Source organism: Canis lupus, chromosome 22 (assembly GCF_011100685.1).
Source record: "Canis lupus familiaris isolate Mischka breed German Shepherd chromosome 22, alternate assembly UU_Cfam_GSD_1.0, whole genome shotgun sequence".
Lineage (NCBI taxonomy): Eukaryota > Metazoa > Chordata > Mammalia > Carnivora > Canidae > Canis > Canis lupus.
In genome coordinates, this window is record NC_049243.1 from 15,850,718 (window position 1) to 15,865,505 (window position 14,788).

Genomic DNA, 14,788 nt, shown 5'->3' on the forward strand with positions numbered 1-14,788 from the left:
CTTCCCACAGGGAGCTTGATTCTCCCTCTGCCTATGTCTCTGCCTCTCTATCTCTGTGTCTTTCATGAAGACATAAATAAAATCCTTAAAGCAAAATAAAATAAAACCGTGCATTCAGAAGGATGTGTCTCCTTTATTTTTTCAGATGACTAATACTGTACACTAATTATGAGTGGGAGTCTTGAGAACATAATGTAGACAAAGCAAAGAATAATTGCCTGAAATAGGGAAGTGTACTTTGAGCAACCAGAGGGCAACAAGAGATGACCTGGGTAAATGGGGAGAAGACAGAAGATATGGGGATCTGAAGAGAAATCCTGAGTGAAAAAAAATGTGTGAGGACAATAAAATCTAACAACCTTACAATGTTGTCAAGAGAGGACAGCTACAAGTGCACCACTACAGACTGCAAGAATTAAAACACCAAAGGTGACCTTGTAATCTAAAAGGAACACAGTTTACCCGGATCTACTACTAGTCAAGTGACTCTAGGCATCCAGTGCTCCCTAGAACCATTCGTCTCTCCAATGTTAAAAGGAAAAGAGAGAAGAGGAAAACAGCAGGGGGAGGAAGCTATGTTTATGGGCACCTCTCCCCATGCACGCACATCTAAGTCTCCTCCTTTTCTGTTTATAGCATTTGTACAATACACAAGTAATGTGCCTAGTTACAAGGGCCTTTAAAATTCCCATCACACGATGCCAAAGATACGCTGTATAACTAAGCATGTAACTGAAGCATTCTGGGATTTAAAAGTCGCCTGTGGCTCCAGGCTAAACAACCCCACTCTCCTTAGCCGTTTTCACTAAGTTCTATTTCTTTAGAGCTTTCAGAATAAATTTCTGTTTCTTTAGCAACCCAACACAAAATACAAATAATTGGTAACAATGAGATACTTTCTAATGGTGAAACAAGACATTTCTGACCTATGCCATCATTTCCTTAAGTCTTTAGTTCGATTCAGATTCAGACACAGACAAGAACCAAAGGATAAATCCCTAGGGAAATATTTAATTCTTCACGGACTTCCCCCTCAATCTTTCCAAATTAGTGTTTGTCAAATGTCTTCTCAGAAAACTTTAAGATACATTGCATTCGTCTTGGCATCACCTCTTTATTAACACATATTTCCAAAAAAAAAAAAAACACTGCTACAAATTATATTATTCATCTTCATGTAGGCTTGTGAGCTAGTTTAGGATTTTTTTTATACACTTTTGTTCATACAGAGGAATAAATTGTGTTTCAAATACAAAGCGACACCCTGAGCACAGCCAAGTCCCTGGAATAATCCATGGTTTATCACTCCATACCCCAATACTTTGTCCACTGAACTATGATGTCAGAAATCTAAGCTTGATTTGTTTTTAAGTGCATAATCCATTAACTGTTTCCATATGCCATAACTGTTCAGTTGAGAAATTATTTATAAACCAGTTTATTGGCCTTATCTAGCAAATATGATGCACCTGTTATAAAATGTGATTACTTCAGAAAGCTAACAATTGTGGAATCACATTTTTATAATAAATCAGTCTAAGTGAATTAGACTATTCATGTACTTTCAAAAAGCCCTTTAATCCCTATTAACAGTTTGTGAATAATGAAAGTAATTAATATTAATTTTAGTTGATAAACCCAACACCAATAACCTGTTAGTATACTTTAATCCATTTTCCAACAGCCTGTAAAAATTAGCCAATGGATGCTTCCAATCTGGTAAAAAATACACAGGTCATTAGCATTATTTTGATGATACCAAATGTTCAATATATGAATATTGTGATTAAATTTCAAAGAGATATAAAAACAATTTTCTTTTATAATCTTGTGAGGTTTTAACAGGAGCCCAAGAGAGTAAAACATGGCAGTCCTTTCTGAATCAAAATCAACATTTGTCATTCCATTCCTCATTCCTGTGCTTCAACTTGAGGGGGAATTTGACTGCGTTTGATGGAGATTGTGAAAGCAACACATGAATGGGCACGTGTCTGCCTTTCTCTCCCCAGTGCCAAACACAAGGCCTAACACACAATGTATACCCAATAGATATTTGCTTGAAGAGTGGTAGCCAAAACAGGAGAGAGAAAAAGTGGGAGGAATGAAGGAGGAAGAATGAGAAAAAGAAAAATATGACCAGGAAAAATGCCTACATTTTGTTTTCAGAATAATTTAAAATATGGAAAGCTAAGATAGAACTCAAAAGTCTAGAAAATGTAGAAGAAAGGCAAGGAAACCAAAGTCACATTTTTTAAAATATTTATTTATTCATGAGAGATGAGAGATGGGGGGGGCAGAGAGAGAGAGAGAGAGAGAGGCAGAGACACAGGCAGAGGGAAAAACAGGCTCCATGCAGGGAGCCCGATGTGGGACTCGATCCCGGGTCTCCAGGATCACACCCTGGGCCGAAGGCGGCGCTAAACTGCTGAGCCACCCGGGCTGCCCCCCAAAGTCATATTTGATAGCAAAATAAGGTATAGAAGAAAGAGCAATACAATTGAATCAGGCAAACATGTTGATTTCACAGGAAAAGCCTAAGACAGTTTCCTGTACTCCTAAAGATAGGGCACAGGCACTTTCCTAATAAAGCAATGTTATAAACATCACAGGAAGGTTAGTTTAAAAGACAACATTATTAAAATCTAACTGGGAGAAGATATAATAAAGAAGAACATGAGTCATGAGGAAATGTCCAAGCTCCTACCTAGAATACCTTGCTATTTCTACCAGAGCATGAGGCAGGGTGGTATTCTGGAGAGTTAGCATGTTGTGCAGGAGAAAAATCTCAGTAGAGATGTGTTCCTGAATTAGACAAGGTAACGTGAAAATGGCCCAGTTCAGCGAGTGGTACACCACAGATGCTCTATGGGTACTATTAGGCCCTCTTCCTTTTCCAACTTTCAGTGTATAAAATCACCAAAACCAAGGCATCTTAATCTGAAAGTTTATAAAACCCAAAGCAGTGTCTTCCATAGAAACAAACAAAAAACCTTAGTGACCAAAAAATACAGAGTATGTGACTAGAACAGATAGAGAGTAAATGATTGAATTCAGTTCCTTTTTTCTTTCTACCTATTTCAAATGTTTAGGGAGTACAACTGATTGGCATTTACCATTTTAAATTCCTGGAATGGAACTTTCACTTTTGTAATCAGAGAAATAGCTCCGGGTTTTTTGTTCGTTCAATCAATTTATACCCCCTTTGCCCATTTCTCCTACCCACGCCTCTGGCAACCACCAATCTGTTCTATCTATGAGCTTGGTTTACTTTTTTTGTTGTCTTGAGAATCTACATATAAGAGAAATCATACAGTATTTGTCTTTCTCTGTCTGAATATTTTCAATTAGCATAATGCCCTCAAGGTCCATCCACGTTATCACAAAATGCCCTGGTTTTTAGACAGAAGAATTACTGCAATGAAAAAGAAAAAAACAGATATTCTATTTCTCTAAAAACCCAGTAGAGTCTCCAATAACAAGAATCCTCTGTCCTTCACCATGAAGCTGTAATGCAAACCAAAGATGAAAATCAACCAGTAGGCAATGCCTCTACTTTTCCCTGCCAGCTAGAGATCAGAGAGCAACTGTCTGGCCACCTTGGACTGAATAATAAATGACAAGGTTTAATTTTGAATTCTGCGGAAATTACAAAATTGATTCAAAGTAACCTTTGGAGTCACAGGAGACAGGCAAAAGATTTGGACCTAAAGCCTCAGGGGCCAGGCCATGAATAAATAGACAAGGAGCAAGGTGGTGACTCCACCAGCCCCTTAGTCTTGTCTAAGCTTTCCAAATACTTTAGTCTCGCCTACTTTTCTGATCTTTAGTACAAAATATCTATAGAAAATCCTGCTTTTCTGCAAGCATCAATTTTGTTTTCCAATAAATCATCCACCATCACAGAAGAAAGAAGTTAGCATTTGAGTAGAAATGATAGAATTTGTGGGGCTCGGCCAGCCACTACGTCAAATGAGAGACTCAGGGGGCGAGGGGACAGCTTGTCCAAAGGCAGAAAGGGATGGAAGTACAGAGTATTCAGAAAAAGGTTGTCCTTCCCTCACCTTCACCTTTATAATTAATATTAGATCCTGCAAATACATTGTTGGTTTATTTTTTTTTTTTTCAACCTTGAATCTCAAGGCTAAAGTTAGATGACTTAAGAATTTTTTAAAAGTCCAATTATTTCATTTAGGGCTAGCACTACAGCTAAATTAAAGACATGCTAACAAGTTTCCCTTTTGGGCCTCATTAATTAAGAAAGTAATCAGAGTAAAGAGGGAAAAAAAAGAGACAGTAGCTGGATGGCAGTATAACTTAAATAGCTTTAAGGTACCACCATTTGTACTACTAGGAAAGCAAAGGGAAAACTAATCAATTCCAGATTATGAAATCTGAAATTCTGAAGTGTTTTACATGTAAATACACATTTTAACTGCCATATATTTTCCTTGATTGCCTGAAGAGTGCACTAATCTTATTCAAAGAAAATGTTCATTCTCCATAATCAAAAGGTAAAATTAAGATCTGCTTACTTCACAAGTTTTCCTAGGATAAGCCTGCTGGGAAAACTCCCACTGTTTTCAAAGATCAAAACACAAGTTTTACTATTTTGGTCAAGAACAGTACCCAAAAATATCTGCTGAAGGTTTTGGGTTAATCCCAAATCCTGGAAAGCCTCCTTAATTTAAAATCACCTTTTAGAGTTTCTAACTTACAATTATTTTCTAGAAAGATATTCTAATTTATAGTTATATTTTACAAGCATTTCAAAGGAATGCAAATGATTTTTTTCTTTTAGGATCTGCCAATATCCTTTCATTGCTCTGATTATCAAGTTTAATCAGATACATAGTATAGTGCCTAATACATAGTATCTTCTTTTTTAAGATTCTGAGAGAGAGAGAGAGAGAGAGAGAGAAGAGAGAGAGGACAAGCGGGGTAGGGGTGCAGAGGGAGAGGGAGAAGCAGGCTCCCCACTGAGCAGAGAGCCCAATGACACAGGACCCTGAGACCATGACCTGAGCTGAAGGCAGATACGTAAAGGACTGTGCTGTGCCACCCAGGTGCCCCCCAGTATGTATTTTAAGAAGTTAATTCTTCCCTCTCGATAGCAAGCTTTCCCATCTCCAGCTGGAATACATCTCTCTCCTTCAGCTTTCTGTGGTCAATGAGCCCAGTCATAAGTGGCATGGCCTATGGTGAAAAAGGTTCCTTTTGAAAATTAAAAGGTAATCACTGATGTAAGTACCTTGTAATATAGGCCTAAAATGTAAGCATTACAGAACTTAAAAATTAACTCAATAGCTTAAGTGGGTATCAACTCTGAAATGTGTGGTAGAGATCCAATTTTCAGATAAGAATGTTTGAATTATTAAAAAACAAAACAAAACAAAAAACACCAAACAAGAAAAGCTACTATCACAAAAAAAAAGGAAAGAAAATGAATGCTATCATTTTTAAGGAAAAGGTCATATAACCTATTCATATACTTCTATTTTAAGCTAACTTTCAAGGTTTCAATAAATTTGGTATTTCTTCTACCCCATGTGATTCATACCAGTTATTTTGACAGTCACTGCAATATCAAAGGGTGGTAAAATTCTAACCAGAAGGCTCTCATTTTTGTGTTTTTCTATGTCCCATTGACAAAAAGGAACTCTCATGCCAAAATTCTCTATGAAAACATCCTCCTTTTTTTTTTCAAAAGTCCAATTTAGAACATCTTCAAAAAAGCTATTATACTGAAATTTTGACAAAGTTCTGTATGAACCATTTGCATTTTAAAGAGGGCTCATGCTATTAATGTAAATAGCAAAATTTGGATTTTAAACATTGCTTTTTATTAGATAATTTATTTAGCCACTAGTGAAGTAAAAATATCATGTCTAGGACTCTTAAAATAAGAAGCTCTCCAGAAGTTAATATATAAAAATTGGCAGTGTTAACATACTAAAATTAACAAATAAGCATGATGCTCAACTTACCTTTTTGTTGGCAACAAAACGTATTCTCAAGTTTACAGAGCAAATCCACATTTTCATACTTATTTTCATTTACTTTGATCCAGAAACAGCTTTCAGTCATTTCGTGAGGTCTGATCTGCAGTCAGAGAGATGGATTCATAAACAGTTGGGTGTTTCAACTGTCCCAGCGCAATCACTACATTCAGACCCAGGGTCCCATAGCTGCCAGCAGATGTTTACGAAGTAATACCTGTAATATTTTTCCCCAAAGTGTGTTCAATAAAATACAAATTCCCCGGGAAGCTAAGGTTTTATTAAGGGAACAACAACAACAAAGTTCCACCATCATGTAGTTGAGGGTTTGAAGCAGAGTGAAATTAAATTTGTTTCTTCTTAATTATTCCTCTCAGAGGCTCAGGTAATGCTCGCATGCACTCCAACAATTCAAGTGCACATTACACATCATTTCCCAATGTTGTGTGACCATGAAACCATCTTTCTGTAGGATTCAGAATTCCTGTGTCCTGACTGAATATCAACTTGTGATAATTAGCAGGAATTTTTCCAATGGCTACCAATATAGAAAAGTTCCAAAGAACACCAAGAAACACTTCATATAGGGTTCAATGATGCTAATGCTGAATTTCCAATTTAATAACAAATCAAATCCCACGTAACAATTATTAACTCTCACCAAGTTTCTGATCCAGAAAGCCTCAGTTGGGAGAAAAGGGCATTGTCTCAACACTTTTATTGAATTCAAATAATGCTTGTGTATTTAATGTCTCTTTGATTAGGATTTCCACTAGAAATTAAATATAAGTAAATATTAAATTTTAATCTAGGTGGTAGTATGTTTTCTTCCATCTATTTCTGTTTTACCTTTAACCAATTCAATCTTCTCATGCTGGTTTCAGGTTTAAATTCTTTCTTTGGTTTTAACCCAAATGGTAGGGTTGGTGGAGGAGGAGAGTTTCGCCCACTGAGAAATCCCAGAGGAGGTGGTGGAGGAGGCACGGGACCACCAAAAGGCATTGGCATTCCTGGAAGCGGAGGAGGTGGGGGAGGAGGGGGTGGAGGCGGCATGCCTCCACAAGATGGCAGTGGCAGGGGAGGAGCAAGTGCTGGGGGGCCAGTTCCATTTTCTTTTGACTGTGGCAAAGAGTGATTTCTACCAGCTGGCAAGGCACCAAACTAGAAGAGAAGAGGGAAAAAGAAACATGACTAAAAATATCTGCGAAACATGTAAAAGTATACTCTTCTCAAAAATGATTATTTTAAATCAAAGATAATTCAGTATCAGCAATTTCACATGGGTTAACTGAAAAACAAAATTCCAACCAAGTTGGGTCCCCCTCCCCAATTAAAGAATTTCATTTTTTTTCATAAAAGTATAACTGCCAGAAATGTTATTTCCTATTTTGGTAGTTACGGCCACCCAGTTAGAGATGTCCAGGAAGGATATGGGTATATGGGTCTAGAAGATTTGAAAATCAGCAGCTTCTAGGTGATAACGAAAGCCACGAGAGTAGGTAAGTTCAATCAGTATTTACAGAGCATGCAGCATAAAGTCAAATCTATACACAGAATTCTATGGAATACTAGCATTTAAATGAGAGGTTAAATAATAAGATCAACAGACTTAAATAGCATTGTCACATGTCTTTATCTTAAGAGAAAAAAAAAATCTGAAATTCTTAAGTAGGCCCTGCAAGGGCACATCACAATCCTCATCAACTGGCCTTGTGGCTTTCATATATAATTCCACCTTTATGCCAACCTCATAACAACATCAGGGCCCTTGCACATGCTATTCCTTCTGCCTGGAACCCGAGTCTCAGCACATGGTAGTTCCTGCCAATCCTTTCAAGTCTTAGCACAACCTTTCCTCAGGAAAGCCTCATCTGGCCACTCCTTTTACCCTGATAGCACTGTGTGCTTCTCTTCTGATTGCCTTTATCTAGTGGTAAGTACTTATGGAATCATTAGCATTTATCTCTTTGATGGATTATAAGCTCCATGAGGGAAGTGACAAAGTCTATATAATTTACTACCTCTTTCTCCAGCACCTAAAGTTGCAACTGGCAAATGACAGCCATTGAAAAAAGAAGTGTAGGATGAATGAATTAAAGATGAGAGAAAAAGCAGACAAGTACAGGGTGATGAATCACAAGTGAAGGGGGTTGCTATTCTACACTGTCCAGGGTCACAGAAAAGCAATGCAAAACCAGGAATGAAAAAGAGTCAAATAGGTCCACTGGTCACTTTTGTTCTGTGTCTATGGCATGGTAAGAATAAATGCATTTTGATTATTATAAAAGAAGATCAGAGTTGATCATTTTTTGTGATAGGATTATTTTCCTGTAATTACTCATTTCAATTCTAAGACACATACACACTATCTTGCAAATTGTGGCCTTTAATAAATGTTAATAAATCATTTTAAAAGTTTTATGGCAAAGTTATGGAAAACAGATCATGTATAAAAGCCTGAAATTGACATCTGAGATCAACACAACAAAAACGTGTCATAAAAGAAATTGAAACCACAAATCAAAAAACAGATCTTAACAAAAACATTAACTATAAAGTAGAATCAATTCAGCATTATGCTGCATTGCTGTTAAGATGGACAGTATGCCCTGTGAATATTAAGGATGTATGTTATTTTCACACTCAATATACATTTTATAATTATTAACATCTTAAAGATATGGTTGAATTTCTTCTCTTTTTAGTTCATTTGGTAGAGTATGGTTGACTTAAATATATTATTCATGAGGCCAGATTATCCTGTGATTAACTTGATTATATTCCCAGCACCTAACAATACTTGGTTGTTAAGTAAATGAAGGTAAATGAAGTAAAATCAGACAATAGGATATATTTTATTCATACCCCTCATATTCATTATAGCTTTGATCAAAGAGAAGGATCTCAAGATAAATGAATGGATTTCATGAGAAACACACACTAATCCAAACAACAACAACAACAACAACAAAACCTTTTCCTGTTGTTCTTCAAAAATTAACATGGTGGCCAATATGAAGTCTCTAATTCTAGGCTTGCTTCTTATGGCCAAAAATAGTCATCCTTATCCATATTTTCAAATAGTATAAGAGATTCCTGGATTTAATCTCAGTTTTAAGACAAATTTATTCCCATATTCATATAAAATACATGTAGCAATAATATATCCAAAGTTGGTGGTTATTTTCTTTTTTATCAACAGGAATTCTTCAGTTTGGATTTACAAGTAATGCTTCAACTAGAAAAAGTTTTTAAAATTATATTAGCCCAGACCAAGGGAAACTGGACATAAATTCTCAGCCACTGTCTATAACTCAATCTGAAATATAATCAAACATTTCTTTTGGTGTGAGAGACAAGGAGGCACACAAGAAAGATGCAAAGTTTCGATGAATTTTACTTCCTCCTTGTACACTAAAGAAAGATCAGTGAGAGTCATTTTCTTACAGATAAGAGCTTTTTTCCCCTAAAATTGAACACTTAACAGATAGCTGTCTCTTTGGGTACCTTCTTACAGCCTCTGTAACAAAACTATCCACTAAGTATTTAAAAGAAAACTGAAGTAGCCAATAATAGAGGAAATAGTAGTACATCTGAGACTATTTCGACATAACCATAAATTAGGATGAAAGGAAATGAGCAAAACTATACTTATTGCTCATCATCCTATATGCAAATCTGCATGAAGAAATTTTGCTATGAATATTCCAGCTCCTTACTGTCATCCGTTCATAACATGCAGATGATGTATTTCTTGCTATCTAAATGTTTTATGTGTAGAGGGTGTATGTGAGCTATCTGCCTCATAATCCAGATTTGCTCTCTTTTTTTTTTGTCACGTTTTAAATCTGTTTACTTTTGGAAATTGAAAAATTATCAGAAAATGTTCTCATTCAGCTAGAGGTTATCTTTCACTGCAAGGTACCCATAGGCTGAAGGTTTTGAAAAATAAATAGCTTGAGCAATAATTTCCTGTAGTGGGATAAAGATCAGTGATGAATGACAAATCTAAGAGTAAAAAAGACTTTCTTACCCTTTATGATTACATACAAAACATGTGACATTAGGAACAAAATCCAAATTAAAAATAAGCAGATTAATTAGTAAAAGTTTAGACATCCTTAAAAATGCAAATCGAAAAAAAAGGTAGCAAAATAATTTTTTTAATTTACAAAATAGAACTACTTATAAACAATTCTATGAAAAGATACAAGTAAAATGAAAGTTTAAACACTGTGAGCTACGAAGATATGACATGACCTTTGCTTCCCTGGTAAGCTTTCAATACCCAAATTCAATCCAGAGAGATGGTATTTTACCTCTGACTTAAAAGCTTGTAACTCTGCTTGAAGTTCATTAATCTTTGCTTCTTTTTTCTGCAATTGAGCCTGAGTTTCTTGGTGGTCGGTAAACTCTTTTTCAAACTGGGGGAAACAAACAAAAAAAAAAAAAAACAGGAGACAGAAAGAAGGCATTGAAAAGCACTATTCTTCATAGAGAAATATGATTCTAATGATCTGTCAGTAGGACACAAACATTTTATGAAAGGAATGGTAGATTTTGCTAAGTCACCCAAAGTCTTTCTCTAGGTCCCTACGGATCCCACCAAAAACCATTCAATTTGCAAGGGAGCAGACAAAGCCAGAGATGGAGTCTGTGACCTTCTCCTCTCGGAGGAGCAAAGTAGCCCAGAGGTATCTTCAACATTGACATTTTTCTTAAAAGTTCCTAAATATCATTGCAACTGTGTACAATAATAAAGAGCAAAGGACTGTACTGAGTTCTGTGACCTCTACCTGCAAAACTTTAAACTTATGTGAAGTTTATCACTAGGAATTAAAAGAATCCCATTATAGTATTTTTTTTTATTATTAAATAACTCCATTTTGTAAATGTGTCACTTTCTCTTACATTGTCAGGAGAGTTAAGAGCCCTGATGTAGGCTCTAACCTTCAGCAATAATTAAAGAGAATAAAATCTGTGTTGTTGATCATTAATCTTTTGGAAATTAATCTTTGGGAGATTAATGGTAATCTTTCAAAAACCCTGGTGCATTACCTTATGGGAGGAAGGCAAACAGTAAAATTGGGTGAATCCAATGAGCTTTCTAATTTATATAGCTACTCATCGCAAATTCCCATCTTGCATTCAAATAACTTCATCATGCCATCATCATGACTAAAAACCTCTCCTAGCAGAGGTGAATTTCAAAAGGGTAGTGTCTCATGGTCAAGAACTTTTATTTGACACTTAAAAAATAAAATAAATCTAAAAATATGCAACTACTTCACAAAAGTAGCTGTTAGATTTTAAAACACAGTCAAATCTCAGGTAGGGGAAAAATAATATAAAACAACAGTTTACAAAAGGCACTTATATATGAATCTTATTTTGTCCTTAATTCAAAGAGATGCTTAACTAATCCCTCATCATTGAACCGGTAAGTGAAGACGTGAGAGTAAAAGCCAGATTTTGTCTTCCAATCTGGCGTTTAGATGAAACCATACCACCTTCCTCCAACTAACATTTAGATAATGCTCTACAGTTTGTTTATTTTACGTAGATTTTATTTTTTAGAACTGTTTCAGGTTTACACCAAAATTAGGCAAAGGTTCCAAAGATTTTCCATATACCCATCCCCCTCATACGTGTTGCCTCCCCCATGATTACAGTAAGCAAATCTGCTCCCATATTCATTCTTTGTGCGCCAGTGTGCTGCATTCCAACACACTGTTCTGGTTCTCCCGTTACCTTCTTGACTATTCCTATCAATTCTTTTATAGGTGCCCATTCCTCAGTGCCATACTCTAACATTGCCATGTGACAAGACTCTTCACCCCTCTCTTGGCCTCACTTCACATGCCTGGTAGAATGGTATCTTCCCCACCCACGTGCTTCAATCCCCATTCATACACTGATGGTGTCCAAACTCCTACCACCAGCTCAGCTTCTCACCTGAATTCCAAACTGCTAATCAGCCCATAAAAGTATTTTCAAATGCTCAATGAACATTTTTCAAAGCAAAAAACAAGACCAGTATTTTTATCAACCCCCCCCAACTTTTTTGAACACTATTATTCTCTCAAAAGGATGACCCAGGGCAGCCCCAGTGGCTCAGCAGTTTAGCGCCTCCTGCCTTCAGCCCAGAGCATGATCCTGGAGACCCTGGATCAAGTCCCAGGTCAGGCTCCCTGCATGGAGCCTGCTTCTCCCTCTGCCTGTGTCTCTGCCTCCCTCTCTGTCTCTCATGAATAAATAAATAAAGTCTTTAAAAAGAAAAAGAATGACCCAAAAGACAGGACTTCTTTTGCTCTTAAACTGTCAGTGGCTATATTTAAAGGCCACATTCATTAATCTACTACCTAAGAATCTCTTGGGACTTGGCCCCAAACTACCTATTTCCCATTATAGAATAAATAATAGCATGCATTCGATGTGTTCCTCAAAGTGGTAGATGCTAGAGATACAGAGTTGAATAGAATATGGCCATTGCTTTTAGTAAGTGTGGTGTCTGGTGGCAAAGCAAAGGCAAGCGAGTAACCCGAAACCTATGAAAATTACCAGCAAGAGAGAAATAGAATGAAGACATGGGAGTGAATGATGCTTGACCTCAGGATTAAAGAACCTGACCAGTTAGCTGAGAAGGGCAGTTAGCACTTCAAACAGAAGATCTAGCCCAGTGCATACATGACAAGCAACCATGTTTAAGGGCCATAGGAGGGAGGAAAACAAATTGCAAGGAATTAAGTCACAGATGTAGAGAGGAACAAAATTATTCAAAGGAATTTTACAATAGACCAAAATGTTTTTCCTTTTGCCTGAAAACCATGGAAAGCTATCAAGAGTGCTTATAATAAGAAATTAACATGATCAAATTTGCACTTTGAAAAACCCAACGTGCAGCAGGGTGTTAGGTGGACTGAATGAGAAACAGCAGAGGCACGAAAGCAAATTTCAAAGCTACCACAGTTACCCCAGCAAGAACTGAAGGCCTGCCCAAACAAAGGTAGGAGGCAGAGGAACGGGGAAAAAAAAATGAAGGGACTTTTTTTTTTTTTAATTTTTTAACAGAATCTAAAAACTTAGTGTACAGCTGAGTGAAGGAAATGAATGAGGTGAGTATATCTAAGATGACTATGGTGTTCTATTGCTTTGCAAGCTGGAAACTAAGTATAAGAACTTTCAGGGAGAAAGAGGGATATAAAATAAATGGGGGAAAGGCATTTTTTTAAAGATTATTTTAGAGGACGAGAGAGCAAGGGAGGAGGGAAGTGGGAGAGAATCTCTGAGTAGATTCCCCACTGAGTGTGGAACCCAACAACATGGGGTTAGCTCTCACCCATGAGATGGTGACTTAAGTGGGGGAAAAAATCACGGAGTCAGGCACTTGAGCAACTGAGCCATGCAGGTGCCCCTGAAAAGGCATTTTTAGGATAAAAGAAAACTGAATTTGGTTTCAGAAATATTAACCTTGAGATGCCTATAAGAAATCCACCATAAATTTCCATCTCCCTCCTTCTTGGCTATCTCACCTAGTCACTCACATTAGCTATCTCTTCTTCAGGTAAGCCTTCCTTGGCCACCCAAGACTAGATGAGGAATCCTTTCTATAGGGTTACATACCACATAGGGTACTCCTACCATAACAGCTATTACACTGTAATATAAAAATATCAAAATGCACACACCTCAGTAATACTCACCAACCTGGGAGCTTATTAATAGTGCAAACCTATTTTATTCATTACCTTTCTGAAGCCTTACATTTATAACTAAACTCAATAAATATTTGTTGAATGAACAAATGGATCCAATTCCTGTCAAATCTCCCTTTATATGTTGTGAATAAATATGTCAATATCATATATTAAAGTTCCCCAGTCTCCCAGCATGAAAATCTTTGAGAGGTCATGTTCTCTATTCTCCCTTTTATGACTGCTCAATGTTTACTGCTGCTTAGTAAGAAGTAAAAAATTAAATTGTTATGAGGACAAAAATGAAGTCTTTTTCACAATATCAATATACATACAATCCTACCTCATAGGGCTCAGAATAAGATTTGGAAGGAAAAAGGATTATTTACTGGAACAAAGATAAAACTACCAAAACCACCAGAGTCATAATTAGTACACTCTGAAATAATTTATTAAATTAGTTTGGCCAAAAAAAATAAAAAATAAAAAATTAGTTTGGCCATATTTAAAATATCTGTATTACTTACCAAAGAGATAAATTTCTACATCCTAACCTATTAAAAGGATCAAACAAAATATAAACTTTGCTTTAGCATTTTTATAATATCCATAGTCAAATCACAGTTGCCTTGGGGATAAAAATGAATCTCCATTAAAGACGTACTTTATAAAAACAGATATGATAGCCTTCTTCTCCAAAAAGAGTTACTAGAGCAATATTACGCTTTACAAAATTACATGCAAAAATGTCAAGAAACACAGTTAAGGCTGAGACTCTGCTTAATTTCATTCCCTGGGGTAAATGTATTAGTGCATCTGTACAAGAAGGTTGATAATTCAATATTCTCTATGTACTTTCTGACATTTCTGGTCTTCATTTTTCAAATTTATGCACCAAAATAAAGAATGTGTCTAGCAACTATGATAGCTTCCTGCCTAAAGCAAAGTATTTACATGTGTCCTTATAAAGCTATCAGAAAGAAGTTCTTGCTGATATATACAAAATGGTATGGCAATAGAAATCTTTTATGGAGCAAACAATATTTTCTGAATATACCTAAGACATATAACTTCTGACTAAAAGCAGACAAGTAACCT

At 36.3% G+C, this 14,788-nt stretch overlaps 1 protein-coding gene across 18 annotated transcripts in view; it reads right to left on the minus strand.

Moving 5' to 3' along the window:
* DIAPH3 (diaphanous related formin 3) overlaps positions 1 to 14,788 on the minus strand; it is a 508,102-nt gene that overhangs the window by 303,100 nt on the left and 190,214 nt on the right. For all 18 annotated transcript variants that reach the window (XR_005376327.1, XR_005376326.1, XR_005376328.1 and 15 more), the window contains 3 exons: positions 10,316 to 10,420; positions 6,846 to 7,157; positions 5,985 to 6,099 (listed from right to left, as the gene is read on the minus strand). Coding sequence is in view for 14 of the 18 variants with exons in the window: in XM_038569687.1 (XP_038425615.1) it covers positions 5,985 to 6,099; positions 6,846 to 7,157; positions 10,316 to 10,420 (532 nt within the window). In the remaining 4 variants the exon portion in view is untranslated. The remainder of the gene's footprint in view (positions 1 to 5,984; positions 6,100 to 6,845; positions 7,158 to 10,315; positions 10,421 to 14,788) is intronic.